The sequence below is a fragment of the Enoplosus armatus genome, chromosome 2, assembly GCF_043641665.1.
Source record: "Enoplosus armatus isolate fEnoArm2 chromosome 2, fEnoArm2.hap1, whole genome shotgun sequence".
NCBI lineage: Eukaryota > Metazoa > Chordata > Actinopteri > Centrarchiformes > Enoplosidae > Enoplosus > Enoplosus armatus.
In genome coordinates, this window is record NC_092181.1 from 2,757,756 (window position 1) to 2,780,617 (window position 22,862).

The 22,862-nt window shown below is 42.4% G+C and overlaps 4 protein-coding genes across 10 annotated transcripts; 3 read left to right on the forward strand and 1 right to left on the reverse strand.

The window, feature by feature from the left end:
• The first annotated feature begins 149 nt into the window (after window positions 1–149).
• On the forward strand, window positions 150–5,386 carry LOC139297749 (Fc receptor-like protein 5). 2 transcript variants are annotated; one of them, XM_070920541.1, is made up of 10 exons: window positions 150–217; window positions 311–337; window positions 579–860; window positions 986–1,282; window positions 2,567–2,839; window positions 2,948–3,280; window positions 4,062–4,172; window positions 4,288–4,315; window positions 4,399–4,495; window positions 5,249–5,386. In XM_070920541.1, the coding sequence occupies exons 1-10, from the start codon at window positions 178–180 to the stop codon at window positions 5,258–5,260; spliced, it is 1,500 nt and encodes a 499-aa protein (XP_070776642.1). In that variant the 5' UTR covers window positions 150–177; the 3' UTR covers window positions 5,261–5,386. The 2 variants fall into 2 exon arrangements, with proteins under 2 accessions (XP_070776642.1, XP_070776650.1); XM_070920549.1 differs by lacking the exon at window positions 4,288–4,315 and having other exon boundaries at window positions 4,383–4,495.
• Window positions 5,387–5,701: 315 nt separating this feature from the next.
• LOC139296845 (contactin-5) lies at window positions 5,702–10,237 on the forward strand. 6 transcript variants are annotated; one of them, XR_011598456.1, is made up of 13 exons: window positions 5,702–5,796; window positions 5,887–5,913; window positions 6,037–6,166; window positions 6,255–6,430; window positions 6,614–6,782; window positions 7,709–7,812; window positions 7,913–8,185; window positions 8,270–8,575; window positions 8,666–8,767; window positions 8,870–8,901; window positions 9,820–9,871; window positions 9,984–10,016; window positions 10,114–10,237. XR_011598456.1 is itself a non-coding variant. In XM_070919385.1 (13 exons), the coding sequence occupies exons 1-13, from the start codon at window positions 5,751–5,753 to the stop codon at window positions 10,217–10,219; spliced, it is 1,566 nt and encodes a 521-aa protein (XP_070775486.1). In that variant the 5' UTR covers window positions 5,702–5,750; the 3' UTR covers window positions 10,220–10,237. The 6 variants fall into 6 exon arrangements, 5 of the variants coding, with proteins under 5 accessions (XP_070775486.1, XP_070775496.1, XP_070775516.1 ...); XM_070919385.1 differs by having other exon boundaries at window positions 8,870–8,897; window positions 9,984–10,030; XM_070919395.1 differs by having other exon boundaries at window positions 8,870–8,897.
• Window positions 10,238–10,443: 206 nt separating this feature from the next.
• On the forward strand, window positions 10,444–18,283 carry syngr2b (synaptogyrin 2b). The gene is made up of 4 exons (XM_070923161.1): window positions 10,444–10,650; window positions 13,429–13,666; window positions 15,241–15,377; window positions 15,785–18,283. The coding sequence occupies exons 1-4, from the start codon at window positions 10,540–10,542 to the stop codon at window positions 16,043–16,045; spliced, it is 747 nt and encodes a 248-aa protein (XP_070779262.1). The 5' UTR covers window positions 10,444–10,539; the 3' UTR covers window positions 16,046–18,283.
• Window positions 18,284–18,599: 316 nt separating this feature from the next.
• On the reverse strand, window positions 18,600–21,535 carry tk1 (thymidine kinase 1, soluble). The gene is made up of 7 exons (XM_070923102.1): window positions 21,404–21,535; window positions 21,170–21,201; window positions 20,695–20,808; window positions 19,968–20,061; window positions 19,721–19,810; window positions 19,292–19,411; window positions 18,600–19,061 (listed from the first exon to the last, which is right to left on the reverse strand). The coding sequence occupies exons 1-7, from the start codon at window positions 21,467–21,469 to the stop codon at window positions 18,882–18,884; spliced, it is 696 nt and encodes a 231-aa protein (XP_070779203.1). The 5' UTR covers window positions 21,470–21,535; the 3' UTR covers window positions 18,600–18,881.
• Between the last annotated feature and the right edge of the window lie 1,327 nt (window positions 21,536–22,862).

Consider the following 22,862-nt stretch of genomic DNA (forward strand, 5'->3'; position numbering starts at 1 on the left):
TCAACATGGCACAGATCGTTAAAATGAAACCAAACATGCAGCCTCATGTTATCTACTTGCAACACATGTGTGACACCCCTAGCTTTTACGCACACACATGGATCCACACATGCACACACACAGAACCACACTGAACCCAGCTAGAGAAACTGTGTCAAAGATAAATACAGCACTGTTATGAAGAATCTACAGACTCTAAGTTTGTTGCCAATTTTGGGTGAGTTAGTCGAAGTTCTTTTAAAATGGTGACATAAATATATCATTTAATGGACTAATATTCTTACTGAAATATGTTGTTGATTTTTTTCAGCTCTGGCAAGTTTGTTCTTCAAGATAAGTAAGTTAAAGACATGGAGCTCAGAGAGATCTTTTGTTTGTCCTCGCTGGTTCAGAACTTTTCAGATATTTGCTCTGTTATATACTGTAGTGGCAGGTGAAGACTGCTATTAATTCAGGGCCTTCTTATTCTTTGAACTCAACATGAACTAAAACAACGTGGTGGCTGTATCTGCTCATAATCTCTTAAAAACTTGGTATGGGTACATTTCAAACTCCCAGTGTTTCATGTCTTTCTTCAGGTGGATCAATCTCTCTTCGCCCAGTGCTGACCGGTCCTGACCTGGCCTACCTCAACTCAAGGGTGGCTTTCCGGTGCATTGCACCTGACTCCTCTCCACCTGTCACTTACGAGCTGATAGGTGACGGTGGTGTCCTGGTCGCCACGGGCGCTGCTCTCCAAGGGCACCAGCCTGCATCATTCTTCCTGAAGGTCGCCACAACATCGGAGGGGTCATACCACTGCAAGGCGACGGCAGGTGGAAGCACAGGAGTCAGCAACAGCATCAAGTTGAGTGTAGTCAGTGAGTAAAAGACACACACAGACAGAGAAGGCGTTCATCTTTTTAGAGCTTTAAAGTCGTGGTTGTATTATCTTAGACAATCATTCCCAAACCTCCCCAACCATCTATCATTCCCCAACTTCTAGCTCCAGCATCAAACACCAGAGTGACTTCTGAGCCCTTCCCCCCAGTCGCATACGAGGGGTCACGCATCGTGCTGAACTGCACCGTCACAAAGGGCTCCCACCTTTCCTACACCTGGTTTTTCAACAGGAAGGAAGTAACATCTTCAACCTCTCCCTTCCTCCACCTCACTGGGAACAAGCTAGTGATGGGAAAGGTGACTCCAGAGTATGCTGGGTGCTATTCTTGCATGGCTTGGTCCACGGTGCAAGACACGAGGAGGTTTTCCAGCAGCTCAGAGGTCCAGGTGACCGTCAAAGGTATTTGTAAAAAAGTGTAGCAGAATACATTGAAGACTTACAGAAAGTGGGGGCACTGAATAACTCATGGTTGTTTTTAACCATGCTAGTGCTGTGGCTCTGGGGGGAGCATAACAATGTTCCCAGGGTTCTATGTTACCCAGCTTAATATCCTCTTAATATGACACCTTTTAAAGGGTTTTATGTTCTCAGCAATGTTTTTCCCCTAGGTCAAATGTTCAATATATGTTTCCTTGGGTCAATATGTTGAAATCACCCACCTACAGCTTATAGCCTACTGATGGTATACTCCTTGAAGCCCTCAAATTTGTGGGCAAGACAGTTTTCTTGACTTGAAATGTCCGTCTCCCTTCGTTTTTTTGCAATTCGAACTTCAGCGATAGCTATTACCGATCTCTTACAATGTTAGTTTATAATAAGAGATGCACATGCTGCGAACATGGGACCTTGGGAATGTAGGGATGAGTCCGCCCTGGGGAGTGCAATGTCGTTGTTGATCGTTCCACCACTTTGGTCCAGACTGAAATATCTACCATAAGGTTGACTGTTTAGGCTTGCGTGAATGCCTCAACAACTTTTTGTTGGATTGCCATGAAACAAAGTTCTTGTCCTATTCATGTTCATTCCTTAACTCTTTATCGCGCGCCTGGTAAATATTTTAATTTGTTCAATACTTTAGTTTATGACTAATTACTAATTAATGAAAACTAATGAGATTCCCATCAACTTCAGCTGGACTTTGTGTTTACTGCTAATTACCAAGCAAGCTAACCCACTAAACTAAGATGGTGACCATGGTAAAGATCCTACCTGCTAAACATGAGCATGTTAGCATTGTCATTGTGAGCATGTCAGCATGCTGATGTTAGCACTTACCTCCAAGCACCGCTGCATCTAAGTACAGCCTCATACAGCTGCTAGCATGGCTGTAGACTCTTAGTCTTGTTTAACATTTAAAGTGGTTTAAATGAAAACACATTCACGCTAAGATATACTGAAACGTTTAGAAATCAAAGGGTTCCATCCAGCAACAACAAACTAACTAGATGGAACCTTGTTGTTGCATAAAACCTTTTTGAAAATCCAATATAGGCCAAAATGATGGGGACACTGAGACACTGTTCATGGGTATTAAAATGCTGCTAGAATAGACTCTACGTTTCTGGGAGGAAGTGTACACAATCAGTGTCCACATACTTTTGGCCATATACTCCTGATTCATGCACCCAACATGTTCTGTATTGTCCCTGACCCCATCTCCTCCCCTCTTCACTCCTCCCCCAGTCTACGTTTCAAAACCAAGGATCTCTTTCTCCATCTCCAAAGAGGGAGCCAGTTATCATGGCAACGTGACCTGCTGGTCAACAAGAGGGAGTCCTCCGGTGAACTTCTCTCTATCACTAGATGACAAGGAAGTGGGATCCGTCACGGCAACTGAATCCCTCGCTGCCTGGTTCCCTGTCGCCATGGTACCCGGGCTGGACATGGGCGTGGCTCAATGTCGGGTGAATACTGAGGTGCAGGAGTTGATGAGTGAGCCTGTGACTCTGGAAGTGGGTATGAGCTACACAGACATTTGAAGGAGATGTGTCTTTCTGTTACTGCCTACCTTTAGTTGGTCTCTTGATCGTCTTTCTCTCGTTCTTTTCCCTCCTGTTCCTCCAGTCCCAGTCGGAGGTGATGTAGAAGTGGAAGTTGAATATCTCTACAGCGCTGACTCCAAACTGGCGGTCGCCAGGCTGAGCTGTCAAGTCAGCAGAGGAACTTTCCCTTACGTCTCCTGGATCTTCAACGACTCTGTCCTTCCCTCTGAGATGCATGTGGACTCCCATATTCAGCCCGTCCTGTCTCACTATGCCCTAGCTGACCATAAACGAACCCTTGTCCTGGCCAAGCTTGGCCCAGAGGAGTCTGGGTATTACCGCTGCAGGGCCAGGGACAGCTATGATGACTCCGGGCCCTGGGTGGAGAGTGCAGACGTGCTGGTCCGAGTCACAGGTGAAAAGATCAAGACTAGGTGTAAAATAAAAGTAATCTCAAAGAATTAGTTTGACATTCTGGGAAATATGTTTATTCGCTGGCTTACAGAGAGTTAGATGAGAAGATTGATATCATTCTCAAGTAGGGGGAAACAGCTAGCCAGGCTCTGTCTAAAGGTAAATAAATCTCTTATCACGTTTGTTTAACCCATACAAAAACAAAATGTAAAAACATGTTTTTATATGGGGGGTTATGTGCCTGTGTCTTGGTCAGTTGCCGGGCAACCAGCAGAGACTCCAGAAAGTTGCGGCTCCTGGTCCAGAAGTAGTCCGGCACATAATCCCCTGTAAAATGGCAAATTGTTGTTTTTACACTTTTTTGTACGGCTCAGACAAACAAGATACAACATGTTAATCGGTGAGCTTTAGAGGTACTGGTGGCTGGATTTTGTTACCTTTGGATGTTCCCATGTTTCCATTCTTTATGCTAAGCTAAGCTATCCAGCTGCTGGCTCCAGCGACATATTTACCATACAAACATGAGAATGCTATCAATCTTCTTGTTTCACTCTTTAATAAAGTCAATAAGCTTATTTCACAAAATGTTTAACTGACTTCTTTTTAATCCAGACTCATCTTAACATTTCACCTTTTCATACGTTTCCTCTTCACCGCACTTTTTACTCTTGATCTGACAAATCCATCCGTTAAGCAAAGGCTTCCACTGAAACACCATTAGCACATATCGGATATTTAAATGCCTTCCTGTTCCTCGACAGTCTGTCCCTTCTCTTCCACAGAGGTTTTCATTACCTCCTTGGAGGTCATTAGCATCGCGTTCTGCTGCTTCCTTTTCCTGATGTTGGCAGTGGGTGTACCCTGTGTGTACAAGATGTTTGACCACAATGAAGGTGTGTGTCCCTGTGTGTGTGTGTGTGTGTGTGTGTGTGTGAAGAAGAAATGAATTGACTGGAACTGAATTTATTTGAAATGTTCTAATGTGTCCACCTCTCATTTCTTTCACAGCTCATGCCCACATTGCGGCAACAGTAAAGTAAGCTTTATCTTTATGGACCTCAGAAAGTTTCTTGTTCTGTAACTCATATCAACCTGTTCAACAGTGTTTGTGCCTTCCAGTCCCAGTTCTGATGCTCTTCCTCTTTCTGCACCCACGTCCCAGTCAGGAGGCAGACAGGCCAATATGTCCTCTACAGACTGTGATGTTCAGAATCAGGTACACAGGCCTGAACAACACATAACAGTGCACCACACTGCATGTAAACACAGTGAAATATAGTATCCTGTCCAGTAACGCTTTCCTTCACACGTCCTTTAGTTTCCTATAATTCATTAGAAAGGAACTAATATGTAACTGTGTTGTAAGGTTCCTGGAAAAGACTATCATTTGTCATTTGGTATTGATTATAGGAAAAATGGACACAGTGTTTAATTGGTACACTTTACTTTAGGGGTCTGTAATAATTTCACAATAATTTCCTAGGACGTTTTCTGTAAGGAACTATTTAGTATGGTACTGATTATAGATAAAATAGAAATTTAATCAAAAGAACTTCTATGGTTTAACTGCATATTACATTCATTATTCAATGATTATTGGAAACCTTATTTTTCATGTATGTTTGCCTGTGGACACATTTCATATTTTTGACATTTTTGCATTTTCACTGGCCTAAAGACTCTCAAGCATTACACTAACTGGAATGAATCAATGGAAAATGAATAAAACATTGTCCACATTTTGCCTATTATTAGTACAAATTTAAACAGTTGTGGTTAAATATATACCCATCAAATAAAGCGTTAATAACTTAAAGAGTTAACAGTCAGAGCAAAGCAGGCCTGGACAATATGTGGCAAAAATATCAAATGTGTCCAGTGAAATTAAGTTTTGTTCTTAATAATCTCAAACGATGTGAACCAGGTATCAACAAGAAGACATGACGTCTGTTCTCTCTCTCTGTTTTAGACCACAGTATGACGCAGGAGGAACCCGCACTTCTCATCAAATTGTCATTAATTCATTTCAAATTTGCAGCTATTTTTTGTTGTTCTGCAGATATGGCAATCATGACCTTTCCTTTGCTGCCAAGTTTCTCATAAGAAACTGGTGGAACATTCAATTAAAAAGAGTTAAAGATTGTTTTTCAGCAGTGCTACTGTATGTACTGTCATGTTCATTGCAAATAAAAAGTCCAATTTTAAACTAAAACTAAATGTTTTGTTGTTGTTTTTTTCAATTAAACCAATGAAATTCCAATGATATTCACATTTTTCAATACCACTGAGATAATAACTTCATCTTGGAACGTTACAGAGAGGGAGGGTGCTGCAGGGAGGGGTAGTGTAACACTATCAGCTATCAGCACATGTTTCTAAGACCGTGTGTATTTTTTTCAACCCTGCATTCAAAACTGCCAAAACTCCTGCATTGCACAGCGTAGCATGTTTGACGTTGTATTAAAGGCACCATGTTTTCTTTCAGAATGTTTGCTTCCCTCTTTGTAATCATACTGGGTGAGCTCAACACAGTTTGCCTGGCTGTACACAGTTGTTTCATAATTCAAAACTCTTCTAAACTATTTGACTTCTTTTTCCTCTCTACAGGGTTGTGCTTCTGTGGCAAGGAGAGCAGTAAGTCAGTTGTGTTGTTTGAGTGTGTGTTAGTGTGTGTATAGTCAATTAATATAAATGTGTAGCTCATGATTCTTATTGTTGAGTGTTTGTTCAATTTCGTTTTATTTTGTTTTTTGATAGTCAGCCAGTCAATTCTGGGGCGTCCACGCCTGTTTGGCCCTTCGGAGGCTTTGGCAAAAAAGCCTGTAGATCTTCAGTGTGAACTGCTGGTCTACCCAGAGAATGAAACTATCCTGCTGCAGTTATTCAAGTGAGTATTCGTTCACATTAAATCTAATCACTGTATTAAAGCGTAAAAGCAATGATAGAAAATCCTTCTAATTATCAACCTTTTCTAGGGAGGGTAACCGTAATAAGTTGTTGGGCGAGTACACCTCCATGGATGGGGAGGTTGCATCGTTCCCCATGGTGATCAAAAGTTCTCATGAAGGCAACCTGGAGTGTGTGGCCAAAGGGCAGAACAACACAAACATAGAGCCCACTGTCAGCTACATGCACTACCTGAAGGTTGTTGGTGAGTCTCTTTATTACCAGCGAGATATATATATATATATACATTTTTTTTTTCTTAACCTGTTTATGTTATCTGTGTTCAGAGCTCAGCCTTAGAAATCAGTTCTTTACTTTTTCCAATAAGAATCATTGTTAGTTTGAAATAAAACCAGGATCTCAGTCTGTTGCTGTGTCTGTCTTGCAGAACCAGTAAAAGACGCAGAGGTTGACGTTCATTCAGGTCCAGTGGAGTTCTTTGAGGGTAAGACACTGGAGCTGCGCTGTAGACTAACCGCTGGAAATCATGTCTCCTACAAGTGGCTGCTAAATGGTCGGCCTGTCTCTCACTATGTTGACCATATCTTGATCAACAGGTCAGTGGAATCTCATTGAGATCGTCTCTTGACAGCTTCTTCTGCATTACTAGGTGGTTGCTAGGCGGTTGCTATGGTGTTGTGAGCAGCTGAAAGATTTATTTGGTTATTGTTAACTATTCTGTACTGTGGGTGGTGCATTCATAAAACTAGGACCATGTAGGGTGGTTGCTAAATTGTTGGTGGTGCGTTGCTATGTGGTTGCCATGGTAATTCTGGGTGGTTGGCACTGCATGGATGATAGGGTATACTGTGTGCATGTAATAGTCACTAGAGAACTAGTAGCAGCAGCAAGGTATGAACTGTAAGTATTATCAAAGGAGTACTTCAACATTTTGGGAAATTTATTTTAAGAGTTGAATGGAAAATTGAAGTTTGTCGACATGTCTGTAGTTCTTTTCACCAAGTGGGAGATATCATCTGTGTCAGAGATTTCCAATAGCTCAGACTCGGAATTACAAGTCGTTGACGTTGCTGCTGTTAAAGGACATGACGTGAACGCACCATACAAGGCAATTAGCTTAGCTTAGCATAAAGACTGGACACAGGGGGAAACAGCCAGTCTGGCTCTGTCCAAAGTTCAAAAATACAGCTACTATGACCTGTAAAGCTCATGTAACATGTTGTATCTCGTTTGTTTAATCCGTAGACAAATAGAAACTTTTGTTGTTTTATGTGGCGTTAGGTTACAAAAAGAAAAGAATGGTAAACCGGAAGTTTGCATGAAGAATCAGAGTTCTGTACAGGAAATTGCTGAAACGAAAAACAAGAGTAGTTGCACTAAAAGTACTAAATATGACACATTAAAAATAGGTAAAATGCTGGAAACTGCAGCCACACTGTCTGAGAAAGAAACCCTTTGTAATGGAGGCCACTGAGCTCATTTCTAACTGAACAAGTAAAAAGATTATCTGTGTCGTCCTCAGAACTACTTCTACAGACAGCGGCTCCTACATGTGTGTCGCCACCAACAGATTCAACAAAACAGTCTTCACCTCCAACAGCTCTGAAGTTGTAATCACAGTCAAAGGTGGGCTATCATCTGTTGTGAATAAACTCTCAGGCTCAAATCTTTTTTTTCTTTTTCTTCTTTGAACAAAACAACACTCTCCTATGTCCTGTTCCTTCAGCCGTGGTGTCAAACCCTGACATCTCCTTCACCGTGTTAAAGGAGGACTCCCACAACTACTCTGCCGTGGTCACCTGTCAGTCAACGCGAGGGACTCTGCCTTTCAACTTTTCGCTATACAACAGGACAGAACTGGTTGCCAATATGACAGTTGGAGAGAGAAACGCCACATTTAAGGTTCCACTGGTCTTGGGCCAGCACTTGGGAAGGCTCCAGTGCCGGGCAAACAATGGAGACCAGATCGCGTACAGTCAATGGATTCCCCTAGAAGTTGGTATGTGCATGTTTGAAACTGCAGATATACTTTTTAAAATGTTTGTCCGTGATGTCTCTTTTCGATCCCTAATGTCTCCAACAGTTCCAGTTGGTGGGCCTGTGATGATGAATTACGACTATGACATTGGAGAAAACTATGCTGTGATCGGCCTGAGGCTCTACTGCAAGGCGGCGAAGGGATCTCTTCCACGGTACCAGTGGTTCCTCAACAACACCCTTCTACATGCCCGAGGAAGCTTCTACTATGTGGTCAACCAGCCTCCAGAACAGTCTATACTGCTGCTGTCTGTAGGGAGGATCAGCGCTGGGACGTACCGCTGTGAAGTGTCAGACAGCTTTGACAACACCACCGCCATAAGCAGCAAGAGGTGGTATTTGGATAAAGAAGGTACCGTTGTTTTTTTTACTGTTGATTTAAGTGAAACGTCCCCGTGACAGGTGATGGTTTCATCTCTTCTCCATCTTCCCGCTCCTCCAGTGCTCAATGGTCTCCGGGTGTTGGTGGTGGCAGTTGTCTTTGGATGTTTCACAGCCCTGGTTCTCCTGGTCTCCATTTGTTGTTGGATCGGAGTGGTGTTCAGTGAGTTCACAGCGTTCCCATCATTTCAGACTCCTTGTTTTTATCTGCCGTGGCTTCCTCCTCATTGCTGCTGTGAGTGAATGCTTGTTACTCTTCTTTCAGGGCGGAGGGAGTACGGAGAGAAGTCTGTGTGAGTTAGTTCTCTTCCTGTTTCCCTGTTGTGTGCCCTAAAACCAATACAGCAGCTTTCATGCAAAGGTCCAAAACAGCGACAAATAAAGTAAAATCCGGTTCATCTGTGGCCTTGTTTGTTCATGGTCACACATTAATTAACAAAGTAATGAAATACGGTGTGTTAAAATGCTGCAGCAGGAGCAACACTTAGCTTTTTGTATCGATCCAAATAAGGCTTTATGTTCACAGACTCACAACATCAACAGTGATCTGGGGGGACATTTCGGGGCACACTCTTGCCTTTATTAGACATCTTGGCTATGTAGACTGACAGTAAACATGGGGGAGATAAGGGGATGACATGTAACAAAGGTTATGTGGTAGATGTATTAGACCTGCTGAACCAGCAGGTCACAAATCTTTAACCTCTATTGATGACCGAGGAACAGAAAACACTTGGTCTCTGATCTGGTCCTGAACGCTGTCATTTTTTTCCGGCTTGAATATGAAATGTCCTGCAGTGTGAGTTGCTGTATTCTCAGTGTGCAGTTAAACGTGTGCATGTGAAGGAGAAAAAAACGAAAAGACTCTTGTCACATTTTATTTGTTTAACTGTTCAGTTATGTCTTCAGTGAATTTTATCTCGCTACACGATGATTCATTCTGGTGGATAAATACATAATTCCTTTTTTTTTTGCCAGATGAAGTCACATTTAAATATAATCCGATAAAGAAAATCTCTGAATCAGCCAATGTGAAAGCTCAACGCTCCCAGAAACAGTGCTGCCAATGACCTCAGCTGCAGCACCGTGTGTAGTTGGGCCTATGTTACATTCATTGTATGCTTGCTTTTATGCTCTATGTTTACAACTGCATTAAACTTTGCCTGTCTCAAGACAGCTGCCTATGTGACAACTTTCCTCCTCCTCTCCTCTCAGGTTCAGCTTGGAGATGGAGGGGAGAAAGGCAGCTGCATACGAGGGCGAGCTGGTCAGTCGATCTTTCAGTATCTCCATCATTCAAAGGCTGCTCATTCACTCTCAGCTATACACATAATCGCACACCGAGTATTCAGCAGCTCTTCATGTGTCTCTCCTCACAGGACTTGTCAGAGTACGATGAGGACGCTGATGTGGTGAGTTTGATCAGGTGAAGATCCAACACATTCAGTCAGTTATTTAAAACAAGCAAGCGGGCCAAACTCTCCTGCTCTCTGCCTGTTCTCTCCTCAGGTATCTGACGCCTCTGTGGGAGAATGGCCCCAAACTGAGGAAGAGCAGGAGACGTTGGAGGATGAACCAGTTGAACTGTTTGCTCTGTGAACACAGTTGTGGTTAAATAAACACCTGCTCATCATGCTGCGAGCTGTCATGACTTTTACAGTGTGAATAATTAGAGTTTTTTTTAGATAAGTGTTTGTGGTGGTAAAATTATGATAGCAGTCACACACATGACCACCTTTCCGGGCTCCCTAACCGGTCAAACCCCGCCCCTCTGACGCGCAGCGGGACGGCGCAGGCTCCTCTGGGCGCTGCGCGTCTTCGTCAAGTGAGGCAGCGCGGCGGAAGGTGGCAGTAGTTTCGGTGTAGCTCAGTTGAGCTGGTAGGCTGTCCTGTCAGGTCGGATCAAACCGCACGGATCGGCTGAACCGGAGAGACATGGAGGAGACTGGCGGTGCAAGCGCGTACGGGGCTTCGCTCGCAGGAGGGGGCTTCGACTTCTACAAGTTTGTCCGACAACCGCAAACCATCGTGCGGCTGCTCAGCTGGGTGAGTGCACTGTGGATGTGGGAGTTTTAACAACGCGTGTCACTACATGGCGTCCAAAGGTCCACAAGAGACTCGGATTCATATCCAGCCTGGTCTGTGAGCAGGTGCGCCTGGCCCGGATCCGGTAAACCGCCCCCCCTATATTTTTTATTAGTGTCGGTCAGAACAACAGGCTGCTATGTGCGGGGCGTCATGTTGCACGCAGCTGGTGTGTGACAGCAGCTCGGCGACAGCACAGGTCAACACTGCTGTTGTCAGAGGACAAAAGACAGAAAGCAGAGGCGACCACTTCTGGAAGACGAAGGATGTGTCTTAGTCTTTAATCTCTGCAGAGCTGTACAATCAACTAAAGGAAGATTACATTCATGTGGCTTCTAATGCCACATTTTAAGAAATACATACAATATTTAAGGTTGTAAAATGGATAAAAGACAGTATTATTAACAGTAGTAATCATAAAGAGGTAATGAAGACAGAGGGTATTTGCATAGAGAGGGGAATTCATGTGCCAGGGAAAGTTCTGAGAAGTTGTTGTCCTCTGCTGATCACCTGTTGCTAGGCAAATCTTGAGGCATAGATTTGTTTTTGTGATTAGGACGCTGATCTGGAAAGTCCAAAAAGGAATCTCAGCCAGACGGGTTATGCAATTGAAACGGATTGTGGTCTAACCCTGGGTGATTGTGAGCACCTAGACTGAAGAGGAGTGAACAGTTTTGTCTGTCCTCGGCCGTCTTCCTGGGTGAAATGAAAGAGATTTGGATCTTCATTTGGAGGCAGCGTTATTGGACATGACTGCTTTCATGTCCTTACAGACTTGTGTCTGGGATCCCCGACGCTGCAGTTGATATTCATTCACTTTGTTGGTTCATGAAGCGTAAACTATTTGTTAGGCCTCTAGCTCGCGTACATGCAGGGTGAGAAAACACACACAGCTACTGGATGATGCAGGGTACCCAGCGTGGAAGACGAGGACTGAGGACAGAATGTGCCCTTAGTTTCCTCAGTGTTTATGTGCATGTGTGTGTGTGTGTGTGTGTGTGTGTGTGAGAGAGAGAGAGAGAGACAGAGAGATTATGTGTGTGTCACTGGTAAACAGGGGCTGATGGGCAGGTAAGGTGATACCTCTCCCCCGTTGACCCTCTCTATTACTCTTGGTGAATGTGTGCCACTGATCTCCCTCACACACACACACACACACACACACACACACACACACACACACGCACATTTAGTGCAGCTGTGCTCAACTCATCTCAAATTCACACTGGCTAGATCACCATGTGTCTCTGGTGATTTTCATCTTACTTCAATGAGCCGGCACCTATGGCACAAGAGAGGATTGTTCGCTCTGTAACCCTGCCTACACGTCCCATAATGCACCACCCCCTGCTCCTGGAACAAGGAAAGGCTGCGTGCAGTGGCTCTTGGTCATTTAAGTCACTGTACTTTCTCTGAAATGCCAGAATGATGAAAACCAGTTCATATTCTTTAGTGACCCAGCTTTCTTGACTGTTAAATACTGCATTCCAGTATATTTATGCTAAATAAAGAGCAACGAGACCCAAAAGAACACACAGTTTGTACATTCGGGACATTTGGGCTTGTTTTTGACATCTGTCACTCAACACACAAACACTTTCCATCTGTCCATTTATGTACAGAAACATCCATCTGTTCCAATAATGATCCCTCTGTCTCACGTTTGTCTTGTGTTTTGGAACTCCCCACATTCACTTCCCTAATGTCTCTGTCTTCTTTAGTTTTCTGTACTTTTTTGTCTCACCCCATCAACAGGATTGTGGCCTATTTCTCTCTCTCTTTGCCCTCTCACCTCATCCTCCTTCCCACCCGTTAAACAGTCCCTCTCTATCCTCTTCCCAGATCTCATTATGAGCGTTGTTAGGGGAGTTGGTGGCATCTCTGGAGTCACATGGCAGGCAGCTGCACTCAGAAGTAGGTCACATGGTTAGATGGGTAACCAGAGCGGACAGCAGCAGACCACGGGACAGACAGTTAGCAGTCTTCACTTTATAAACAGTCGATGAGCACAAGAGCTGGGGTATCTCAAGAGTATAATGTCACTGTTGTGTTGTGTAATAATTACATGCTTTGGCCAGTTTGTTAAAGTAGAAATGGATGCAGGTTCTTGTGACTTTCCTGAGATGTTATGTCACATATACTATTTAGTCATCTCTTCTGTAAAGGCGGCTTTCAGTAAATAAACCTGAGGATGTTTGCTGATTTTGTCTCATGACGATGCACTTTCCTCTGTCTTGTCGCTGCGTTCAAGGAACTCCTGATATTTAAAAGTTGGCGGCTTAACAGTAATCTCTGTAATGTAAAATAACTTTTGTTTATTTTGTTCTGTGGTTGATGTTGTGACAGCAGAGCTCCTGATTGCAGTGCTTTTTGGAAGCAGAACCAAATACCAGATGTCCAGAATTTCTTTGAATGCACCACCAAGGAAGACTTTTCCATATGATCCCTGCTCTTAACTGAATTTTCACAGGACAGTGATAAAAGTGGATTACCTAAGTTTTATGTCTCTGCTGGTAGATTTTCATACTGTACTTGAACTGAAACTGAACTGAGACCAATGGCTGCCTGAAAGGGAGGAAATCAGGCTCAAACTGTTTAGCTTTGCTTTTGATCAACAGTAATGTAAAGTGTGCAATGGGAAGTTAATAGGTAAGCTTGAAAAGCCTTTAACAAGACAGTTTCTTCTTGCTTTTCTGCACATCATTGAAGGCCACCGTCTTCTTTTCTCTGTTGATGTAGATATTTGCCGTGGTGGTGTTTTCCTGCATCACAACAGAGGGATACATCAACCCTCCCCACAGTGCCGAGGCCAAGTGCATCTTCAACCAGAATGACTCGGCGTGTCAATATGCTGTTGGCATCGGGGTGATTGCCTTCCTGGCATGTGTGGCCTTCCTGGTGTTGGATGTTTACTTGCCCTTTATGAGCAACGCACAGGAAAGGAAGTATGCTGTCATAGCAGACCTGGGATTCTCAGGTGAGCAGGAGCATTACAGTGATTTCTCGTTTGTTTTGTAAGAGCTTTAAAGCTGCACTAATCGATATTTTTTTATATTAACCATGGCTCAAATGACTTTGTGTCACTCATAATGAATTCTCACCTGACCCTGAAGTTCCCCTCAGCTCTATGGAGTGTTTTAGCACCCTTCAGTTCATTGTTTTGGTTTTACAGCCCACAACATTATTGTTTTGGTTCTCTCTCACTGCTCATCAACCTCCTGCAGCTGTTTCTATCTCTATAAACCCACAGTACGCTACCTGCTCAGCACCAGACAGCAGACAGACACAGTTAGCAACTAGCTGGTGAACGTTGTGGAGTTGGTAGAGACCAAAAACAGAGCTAAAAGAGAGACAATATTCAACTCGTCAGGTGGACACACACTAAATGAATGCTAATGTTGCTCTGAATCTCGTGTTAAAATAAGTAACTGTTTGCTAACGTGTTCACCATATCAACTTTATTAGCTGATAATATATCAATGTTGTGTTTACATCTTGTTCACCTGCCCCCTAGTGGCCGAAAACACAAGTTAATGTTGCTTTAAAGTGAACTTGAAAGTTGAATAAGATGCCGAGATCTGAAACAAAAGTGCACAAAAATAATACAATTGAATGATAGCACTGAAAGGTGCTTTGTGTAAAAAGTGCGTGGCATTTGTAGAGATAGTGGAGGGTGAAGTCATTTCTCTGGACACTCACCTTTTTATTTTGTTAAGTATAAAATTGTAAAATAAGAGCTTGTAAAGGATGAAAGGCATGTGAGGACACGGTCTTCTAACCAGAAAAATTATAACAACTTATTTGTGAACATATATTCAAGTTAGATGTAACACCATGCCACACATGACACGATGTCCTTGTATACGGAATAATTTGAGACCACATACATATAAGATACGTATAGTATGTGTTATGTTAAGACATGTAAATTATGGTGATTTAATCCACTGATTGACTTAATTGCCACTTCAACATGAGGCTGTGTTTACTACAAAAAACGGTGATTATGGTTACATTAGTAGTTGTTTGAAGATGATAATTGGCAGTAGTGTAGTGATAATTCTGTCATTTATTTTTACCACAGCAATATTAACTGTACTCTCAGTGGTTATCTCAGCTCCTCAGTTTCAGCCTCTGAGTGTTGGCGTAATGTGGCACAGGCCGTGGCCTGTTTTCTTGACATAACACAACATGTATTATTCATTGAGGCACACAGTAGATGATGAGTGAGCAGCAGAGTGGAGGAGGGGAGGAAGGCGTCACAGATTTTGATGAAATTAAACATTCATCAGCTGTACATGACACAGCTCACAGACAGCCATTCTTCAAGCAAACAAAGAAGTGTTAGTTTGGAAAACAGCTTGTGGTCATTTGAGCAGATGGCAACAGGAGAGCCCTTATTATTCTTCTGACGTTGTTTTTGTTCTTTTGTATGTTTTTCACAGGGATTTACTTTTCATATCAGGGTTTTCAGCCGAGCACGTTTGATATCTTTTCATGCAGTGAAAACAATCATTTATGTGTGTGTGTGTGCTTCTGTATGTTTTCTAGGGGCGTGGACCTTCCTGTGGTTTGTGTGTTTCTGCCTGTTGGCCAGTCAGTGGGGTCGCACTCATGATGTCCGCGGCGTCCCAGAGGACGCTGCACGTGCCACTGTGGCCTTCTCATTCTTCTCTATCGCCACCTGGGTGAGCGAGGCTGCTGTTCCATTTTGTTCATTACAAACGGCTCCGGTTTTAGCTCCAGTTTCTTTGGCTTTCAAATCTCATGTGGCAGAGCTTCCCACCATCACTTGAATGCACCATTCAGATGACTCGTCAAGACAAAACCAACAATTTAACCGCATTACCACACATCAGTAATGTAGCAATAATGCATTGTGTTGACAGAGTAACTACAGAGAGGCTGTAAGTCTCGGCAAGTTTATTTTTACACTGGTATGAAGTGAAACCAGTTCAGTTAGAAGGTGAGAAAAATACATCAGTCTAAAACTCTATAGTATGCTTTGGACATGCTCAGCAATGCTGTAAAGTTTATTGAAATAAAGTCTTTAAAGTAACTGTAATAACCATGAGATTTTTATTTGACTATGCAGGGAATCTTGACCTACTTTGCCCTTGGTCGTTTCCGCCGTGGCGTTCATGAAGTTACCATCCCAACCTACACGGAGCCACCACCAGATCACCACACCCCCTACCCTCCAACCTACGCCCCCACCTCCTACAACCCCACTACCTACACCCCTACCACTTACACAGCCTATCCCAGCAATGTGCCCGACATGCACCAGCAGCCTCCCTTCACCCCGAACCCTCAGCCGCAAGGAGACGCTGGCTACCTGCCGCCCAGCTACTGAGACAAAGGGAGGTCACGTGGACGAGGTGGTGTTCCAGATCATCTGTTGGTACACTTGTAGTTGCACTGCACAGACCCAGAGCTATATCATATTGATGTGGTTTTACATTTGATTTAATACACTTTTTCAGGTGTTGTCAGATTTGAGAGCCTGAGCAGTGCAACTGCAAGTTAGAGATGAGGGACACTGCGGTTTACGCCAAAGGGTCTGTGGTCAGATCTCAAGACATCAACTGTTTAGCAGATTAGCGCTGATGATTGGGTAATCTGACCTTAGACCTGTGTGCAAAGACGCAACTTTTTACCTCAAATGGGCTGATCCTGAAGGGGAGAGGTAGATTGAATGTACCCAGGAGGTCAAAGGTCACATTATGTGACGTTATGAAATATACCTGTAACAGCTCCAATCAGAGAGGAACCTGAGAATGTGTGTTTGTACATAGATTTCACTATGCAAAGCTGCCATTGTAATGGTTGTATGTGCCTGATTTTCTTTTCTTATTTGGTTTTGTGGATTTTTCCCCCTCAGTGCATTTAGCACCTATAAAGAGTTTAGGATGTATTAAACTGAAACATGTTGTTGTGGGAGTGGAGTACAGTGGAAAGAGACCACTATAAAGCCAAATGTCTCCCTTTGATTGATTTTTTTTGTAAAATGTGGGCTCTGTAGAGATCATGCAGTTAAGTTTGTTAGCCATATAACCATAAAATCACCCTTGATAGAAATATTTGCCATCTTTGTGCGACAGTAAAATGACTCCTGTGTTTTTAAGACCACTCTAATCAAAATTGTTGTTGATGGTGACATGAAAACCTGTAAAAACCTCTTTAACTTTCTTTAACTCTGACCATGGCAGATTGAACAAATTTGAAAATGGGTTACATGTGCCACTCTGCAGAGGCGTTTATTGGACGTTCACAGTCAGTGTTGTCCTTTAAACTTGTAGCTCACATTCAGATAGCGCGGAGGGAGGAGCATGTAGATAACTTTGCCCTTATTGAACAGGTTTATCCACCAAGCATGTCCTCACACTGAAGAGTAACTTATTAACTACCAGCAACAATGCTTCCTCTTCAGCCTGTGAACAGAGCGGCCTCACACTTCCTCCAAGGTCTTGGTGACGTTTAGTTTTCTCAACACTGATGTTTATCTCCTGCTTACAGGCTCCTTAATCTAAACTGTTGAAGGCAGACTGCAGCGAGCACGTCTTTACCGATGACAGATTAACACCTCAGCCTGCAATGGTGAGAATCAAACACCTGTCCTTAGAAAGACAACTGGTTTACTTTGTTGCTTTGTGCCTGACAGTAATATGCGTGTCAGTTTAACACCTCAGCTGCCTCGTCTGGATCCAGTTCTGGCTGTTGTGCTTCAACTAAAGTGACACTCAAAAGTTGGCCCAAAGTCAGATTTTGGTCATTGTTGCGGGGGTGTAAACTGACTCTACATTTGTGAATGACAAACCAGAAATTGAATGTGGTTATATTTATAAAACACAATGCTGTTATGGTACCACATTGAAGACATTTGTATTAGTAGGAAGACATTGATTATAGTGTTTGTCCTTTAGAAGAAAACATGTGCATAACCTACTGAAGCCAAATATATAAAAAACACTGCTGTTGATTTCTCATTTGTGCCTTAAGGAGAGAAATTAAACTTTGGAGGGTTTTTTAAGGGAAGGAAAGGGAATAAAAAGTGCCCTGATTAAATATTGAAGTTATATTTAGGATTTTCATGCTCTGAAAAATCAGTGAACATTTAAAATCAATGTGTGCCTCTGATGGTGAAGACTGCAGCTTGTAATTACCCAACCAATAATGAATTTCTAAATTGTGCCTTTAGACTAATGGCATCACATCTTAATATTGTAATAGTAACACAAGGCTCAAATTTGATATGCAATGTTGACTTTTTTGTATATTTAGTAGCATACATTGACTAATTTATTTCATCAAGCTCCATGTTTTAGATGCGAGAATAGATTTGAGTAAAATCAGTTGTTTTGTGATTCCTACAAATGTGTTATTTAAAACTGGCAAGATACTGTTCAGGTTTTGGTTGGCTTGATTTGCTTTTCTTTTGTACCTAGTACCAAGTACCTTTTTTGATCATTGAGTTGTAAAGTTGCCATATGCCTTATCTGCCCTGCCCCCTCTTTTGTTATAATTTCATATAATGGTGCCAGAAGCACAACAGCGATTTACTTTTGTTCATAGAATAAAATCATTCACAAGATGTCTGGTCTCATTGAGGATATTGTTGTGTTTGTGTACTGCAGTGATACAGAGGATATATTTTCCCATTCCAACCTGCCAGCTCACTGCACAGCCTTGGAATTGGCCAGGATTTAAACAGGTTATTTTGGTCCTCTGTAGCATGTGAGGGCATTGAATTACACATCACACTGTTAGTGTACAGAGTTAAAAACATTCACTTTTGCAAGTGTGAGAGGACAATTTCCAAGCAGTCTCAGTCAAATCTTTGCAAAAGAAATCCGAGCGTATGTTTAGAAACTCCACATTTTACTTATATTTTACTTAATACCATTCTTGACCTGCTGTACATAGTGAAACTTATGAGTACACATTCTGATAATAAAAAATAATTTAAAACCTTATATTTGACAGGATAGTGGAGGTGGATAATGCTGTTAAACCTATGGCAGTGAGTTGTTAACGGGTCTGCTCATTTTCAGTGTTATCAAATGCTCTGTCATATCAAGTAAAAACATAAAAACATAGAATACCAGACACCAAATACAAACAAAGGCTTAAAAGGACAAACAAAACTATTTGATTCATACTCTCCACAATTTCTGCAACAATTTTTGTGTTCAGAGGTGGAGAGAGGAGAAAAGCTTCCTGGGAATCCCAGAGTCCACGAGTTTTCCTACAAGTGCTTGTTGTGGAGTTTCGTTCCTGAAAGGAGCACTGTTCTCTTTGTCCACCATTAGACCTCCATAACACTTTCTACACACCGCCTGATACTTGTCAGCTCCACCAATCACTTCCACCTGTGGCACAGACAAACAATAGTTAACTTGTTATAAACTACCCTGCAATATCTCAGTAAACATTTTAAGAAATATGCAAGTATGGCTGCGACAGATTTGGGAACAATTATCTTGTTACAGTCCAACACAGTTACAGCATATAGAGAGACCATAAACCATACCATAATATAGTAATTTGTCCAACCATGTCACACCACCACCCTCTGAAAAAAAGTGTTCTGCCTCCTCACCTCCTTCTCTGCTCCTATCCTCTTGGTGTAGGCAGCTTCTTTGTAACACTGCATGCAGACAGCGTGGAGCTTCACTACGCTCTCCGCCAGAGGGATGAGGTTCAGGATGTTTCCAAACGGCTACAAGAATGCACAGGAAAAGCAGTCAGTTCCACTGAATAGATCATTACAGGTACAATTACATTACAAGGACAGAGCAGACACATTATAGTGTGGAATAAAGAGCACATTGAATATCTGTTATAGTGCTGCTTGTGCAGATTGTTCAGTCCTTTCCTAAAAATGTGCGTCTTGTCATGGACATTTTGTTGCGTCTATTCCCACAGTGGTGCTCTATCTGCCCCTGCAGCATGCACACAGTGTCCATTTGTATGAACTGTGAGTGTTTGCCAGCATCACACTGACATGTGGAGACAAACAGATCCTCACCTTTCTCTGGAAGGTTCCATCCAAGGCAGCTACAATGACCGTCTTCCCCAAGTTGGCCATCTCTTCACAAAACTCCACTGTGTCTGGAAACTACAACAACACAAAAGAAGCACAGTTAGTTTTAGTTCGTGAGGAACTCGTCCCGCTGAATTAACACCCCTCACTAGTGCACAGTACGACCTCCTGGGCTCTATGCAGGTAAACAGTAACTAATTTAGGGCAAATAAGAGGAAATATATACACTTACAAACTGTCCTTCATCAATTCCAATGACACAGGCTTGCAATGCCAGAGGCCGCACATCTCCCAGACAGTTGGCTGGTATAGCTTCCATTGTGTGTCTGATATACAGGGTAGAGGGGGAAAAAAACTTAAAAAATGGAAGTGTATTGCTTTGTTACTTTGCTTGATTTGTCCTTTCACAAACCGAAAGACTTTCAAAATGTATCTGAGAATTACTTTGCAAATTACTTCCTGCTTTATTCAGACATCCACCAACATAATGCCTGAGAGGAAAACCTACATCTACCCAGGAATCCACTAGAGGTCATGTTTTGCTCAGGTATCATGATCAGGCTGGTGAAAGACACCGTATTCCTGTCTGTCCATTTTCAAAAGCAACTAATGCAATTGCTGCAATTTAGTTCAATTCAAAATAAAAAGTGTACTCTTTAGACAAGGGGTTAACTGCTGTACCTCTAGATATCCTTTCAGTGTATCCACCTCAGCTTCACATTTTACTTTTTGTAGTTAGGTATGTGCAAACAATAGTGTCATGTTTCCCATCGACCTGTGTTGTATTTGTCATTGTAGGAAGTGGCTCTGCAAAAATTAAGACTAATCTAATAAGCAAGGTTACAAAGCCTTAAGGTCTTCCCTTTTCACTTCATTACCACATCCCCAAACAAAGTGTATTTCTGGAAATGTGAGCAACTTGTCTAAATAAATCATGTAAATACAAACAGGGGCCTTACTTGTCATGTGTGGCCATGCCTTCGTCAGAATAACGTGTGTCTTTGGCATATTTGACCACCAAGCAGTTGTACTGGGCTATCTGGAAGCGTCGCACTCTTCGCATCAGTTCAGTGCTGCAAAGTAAATGACAAAAACCCATCGGTCCATCTTGCATATGAAAACATAATGTATACACGTTTACACCGTAAACATGAATACTAAGCAATATTGTTTAGTATAATGTGCAACATCAGTGTCCTAAAATGTGTCAGTATACAAAGCATACTGCATTGCAACTGTACGCTTCCCAACATGAGATTCATATAGACTGTAAAGGTGGGGGCTGGGAAAACAACGCCGGGGATTTGGCGGGATGTTTATGGCTGGGCGGAATTTGAGACGTCAATGCAGTTTTAACATTACTTTAAACAGTGAAAATCAATAACACTAGCAAGCTACGCCCGTTTCTGTCTGAATGACTACACAGAAACTCACCTTTTGCCTGAAAACATCGGTCCGAAGATGACCTGCAAACGACAGTGGAGGGGCTGTTAGTCAGACTGAGGGAGGCGGTGAAGTCAGAGAGCTGAAAGTCGATGGCACGTTAAATACACGCCTAATGTTAGCCCACATTAAGTCATGTTACGTTCACTTCAGCTAGTCTAGGGTGCGATATGATTAAGACAACGACGTTAACGTTTAACGTTATCAATCAAATAACTTACGAACCTGAATCTGTCCCCGTGCTTTCCTCGGTGAATTTGGAAGAACTCTCGGAAAATCCACACAGTCCATTCTTATCTAATGACGCGACAGTTAAAATGTTGAAACACAATTAAATAAAACACAAACACATCACTAATTGAATCCCCTAGGAAAGGTTGCTCTGAAACAAAACGTTGAATCTGGCGCGCCGGCAGATATCAGCTGCTTTAACCCAAATCCCACCAATGGGCGGGCGGTCACGTGAGTCTTTGAACCTATCAGCTTCCACACAGAGGCGACGTTACTGTGCGTCATACGTCATACGTCCTGCTGGGGGCCTTTTGCATTTAAAAAAAGTATAGCAAGATGTTACTTGCAATACTTGTATGAAATGGACAATCAGTATTGTTAGTGAGCGAATGTGTGAAGTAAGTATTCTGTTCTATGGTGTAAAATAAGTACAACTAAACCAAACAAAGTGAGAGAGGAAGAATGGGGACAGCTGATCCTAAATGCATTCAGAATCAGAATCAGAATCAGAAATACTTTATTGATCCCCGGGGGGAAATTGTACAGTACCGGTGCTCCCATTCCAGAGTAGAAAAATAGCATAATTTAGAACTAAAGGTATGTGCAAAATATAAAAATAAGTAATAGAAAATAAAAAATATACATATTTACAGTATTTAAGTGAAGTGAGGTAAAAAATATATATATATATACAGTAACAATGTATATATATACACACTACCATTCAAAAGTTTGGGGTCACCCAGACAATTTTGTGTTTTCCATGAAAAGTCACACTTTTATTTACCACCATGAGTTGTAAAATGAATAGAAAATATAGTCAAGACATTGAGAAGGTTAGAAATAATGATTTGTATTTGAAATAATAATTTTTTCCTTCAAACTTTGCTTTCGTCAAAGAATCCTCCATTTGCAGCAATTACAGCATTGCAGACCTTTGGCATTCTAGCTGTTAATTTGTTGAGGTAATCTGGAGAAATTTCACCCCACGCTTCTAGAAGCCCCTCCCACAAGTTGGATTGGCTGGATGGGCACTTCTTGCGTACCATACGGTCAAGCTGCTCCCACAACAGCTCAATGGGGTTTAGATCTGGTGACTGCGCTGGCCACTCCATTACAGATAGAATACCAGCTGCCTGCTTCTTCTCTAAATAGTTCTTGCACAATTTGGAGGTGTGCTTTGGGTCATTGTCCTGTTGTAGGATGAAATTGGCTCCAATCAAGCACTGTCCATAGGGCATGGCATGGCGTTGCAAAATGGAGTGATAGCCTTCCTTATTCAAAATCCCTTTTACCCTGAACAAATCTCCCACCAAAGCAACCCCAGACCATCACGTTACCCCCACCTTGCTTGACAGATGGCGTCAGGCACTCTTCCAGCATCTTTTCAGTTGTTCTGCGTCTCACAAATGTTCTTCTATGTGATCCAAACACCTCAAACTTCGATTCGTCC

Bases quoted from the DNA above. Each gene is read 5' to 3' on its own strand.
- LOC139297749 (XM_070920541.1), top strand. From the start codon at position 178: ATGAAGAATCTACAGACTCTAAGTTTGTTGCCAATTTTGG. The intron at 2,840-2,947 runs GTATGAGCTACA...CTGTTCCTCCAG, and splicing joins GCCTGTGACTCTGGAAGTGG to TCCCAGTCGGAGGTGATGTA. The intron at 4,173-4,287 runs GTGTGTGTCCCT...TTTCTTTCACAG, and splicing joins GATGTTTGACCACAATGAAG to CTCATGCCCACATTGCGGCA.
- LOC139296845 (XM_070919385.1), top strand. From the start codon at position 5,751: ATGTTTTCTTTCAGAATGTTTGCTTCCCTCTTTGTAATCATACTGG. The intron at 5,797-5,886 runs GTGAGCTCAACA...TCCTCTCTACAG, and splicing joins CCTCTTTGTAATCATACTGG to GGTTGTGCTTCTGTGGCAAG. The intron at 10,031-10,113 runs GTGAAGATCCAA...TTCTCTCCTCAG, and splicing joins GATGTGGTGAGTTTGATCAG to GTATCTGACGCCTCTGTGGG.
- syngr2b (XM_070923161.1), top strand. From the start codon at position 10,540: ATGGAGGAGACTGGCGGTGCAAGCGCGTACGGGGCTTCGCTCGCAGGA. The intron at 10,651-13,428 runs GTGAGTGCACTG...CTGTTGATGTAG, and splicing joins TCGTGCGGCTGCTCAGCTGG to ATATTTGCCGTGGTGGTGTT. The intron at 13,667-15,240 runs GTGAGCAGGAGC...TATGTTTTCTAG, and splicing joins AGCAGACCTGGGATTCTCAG to GGGCGTGGACCTTCCTGTGG.
- tk1 (XM_070923102.1), bottom strand. From the start codon at position 21,469: ATGGACTGTGTGGATTTTCCGAGAGTTCTTCCAAATTCACCGAGGAAA. The intron at 19,412-19,720 runs GTGAGGATCTGT...GCATTCTTGTAG, and splicing joins ATGGAACCTTCCAGAGAAAG to CCGTTTGGAAACATCCTGAA. The intron at 19,062-19,291 runs GTGAGGAGGCAG...TCTGTGCCACAG, and splicing joins GGATAGGAGCAGAGAAGGAG to GTGGAAGTGATTGGTGGAGC.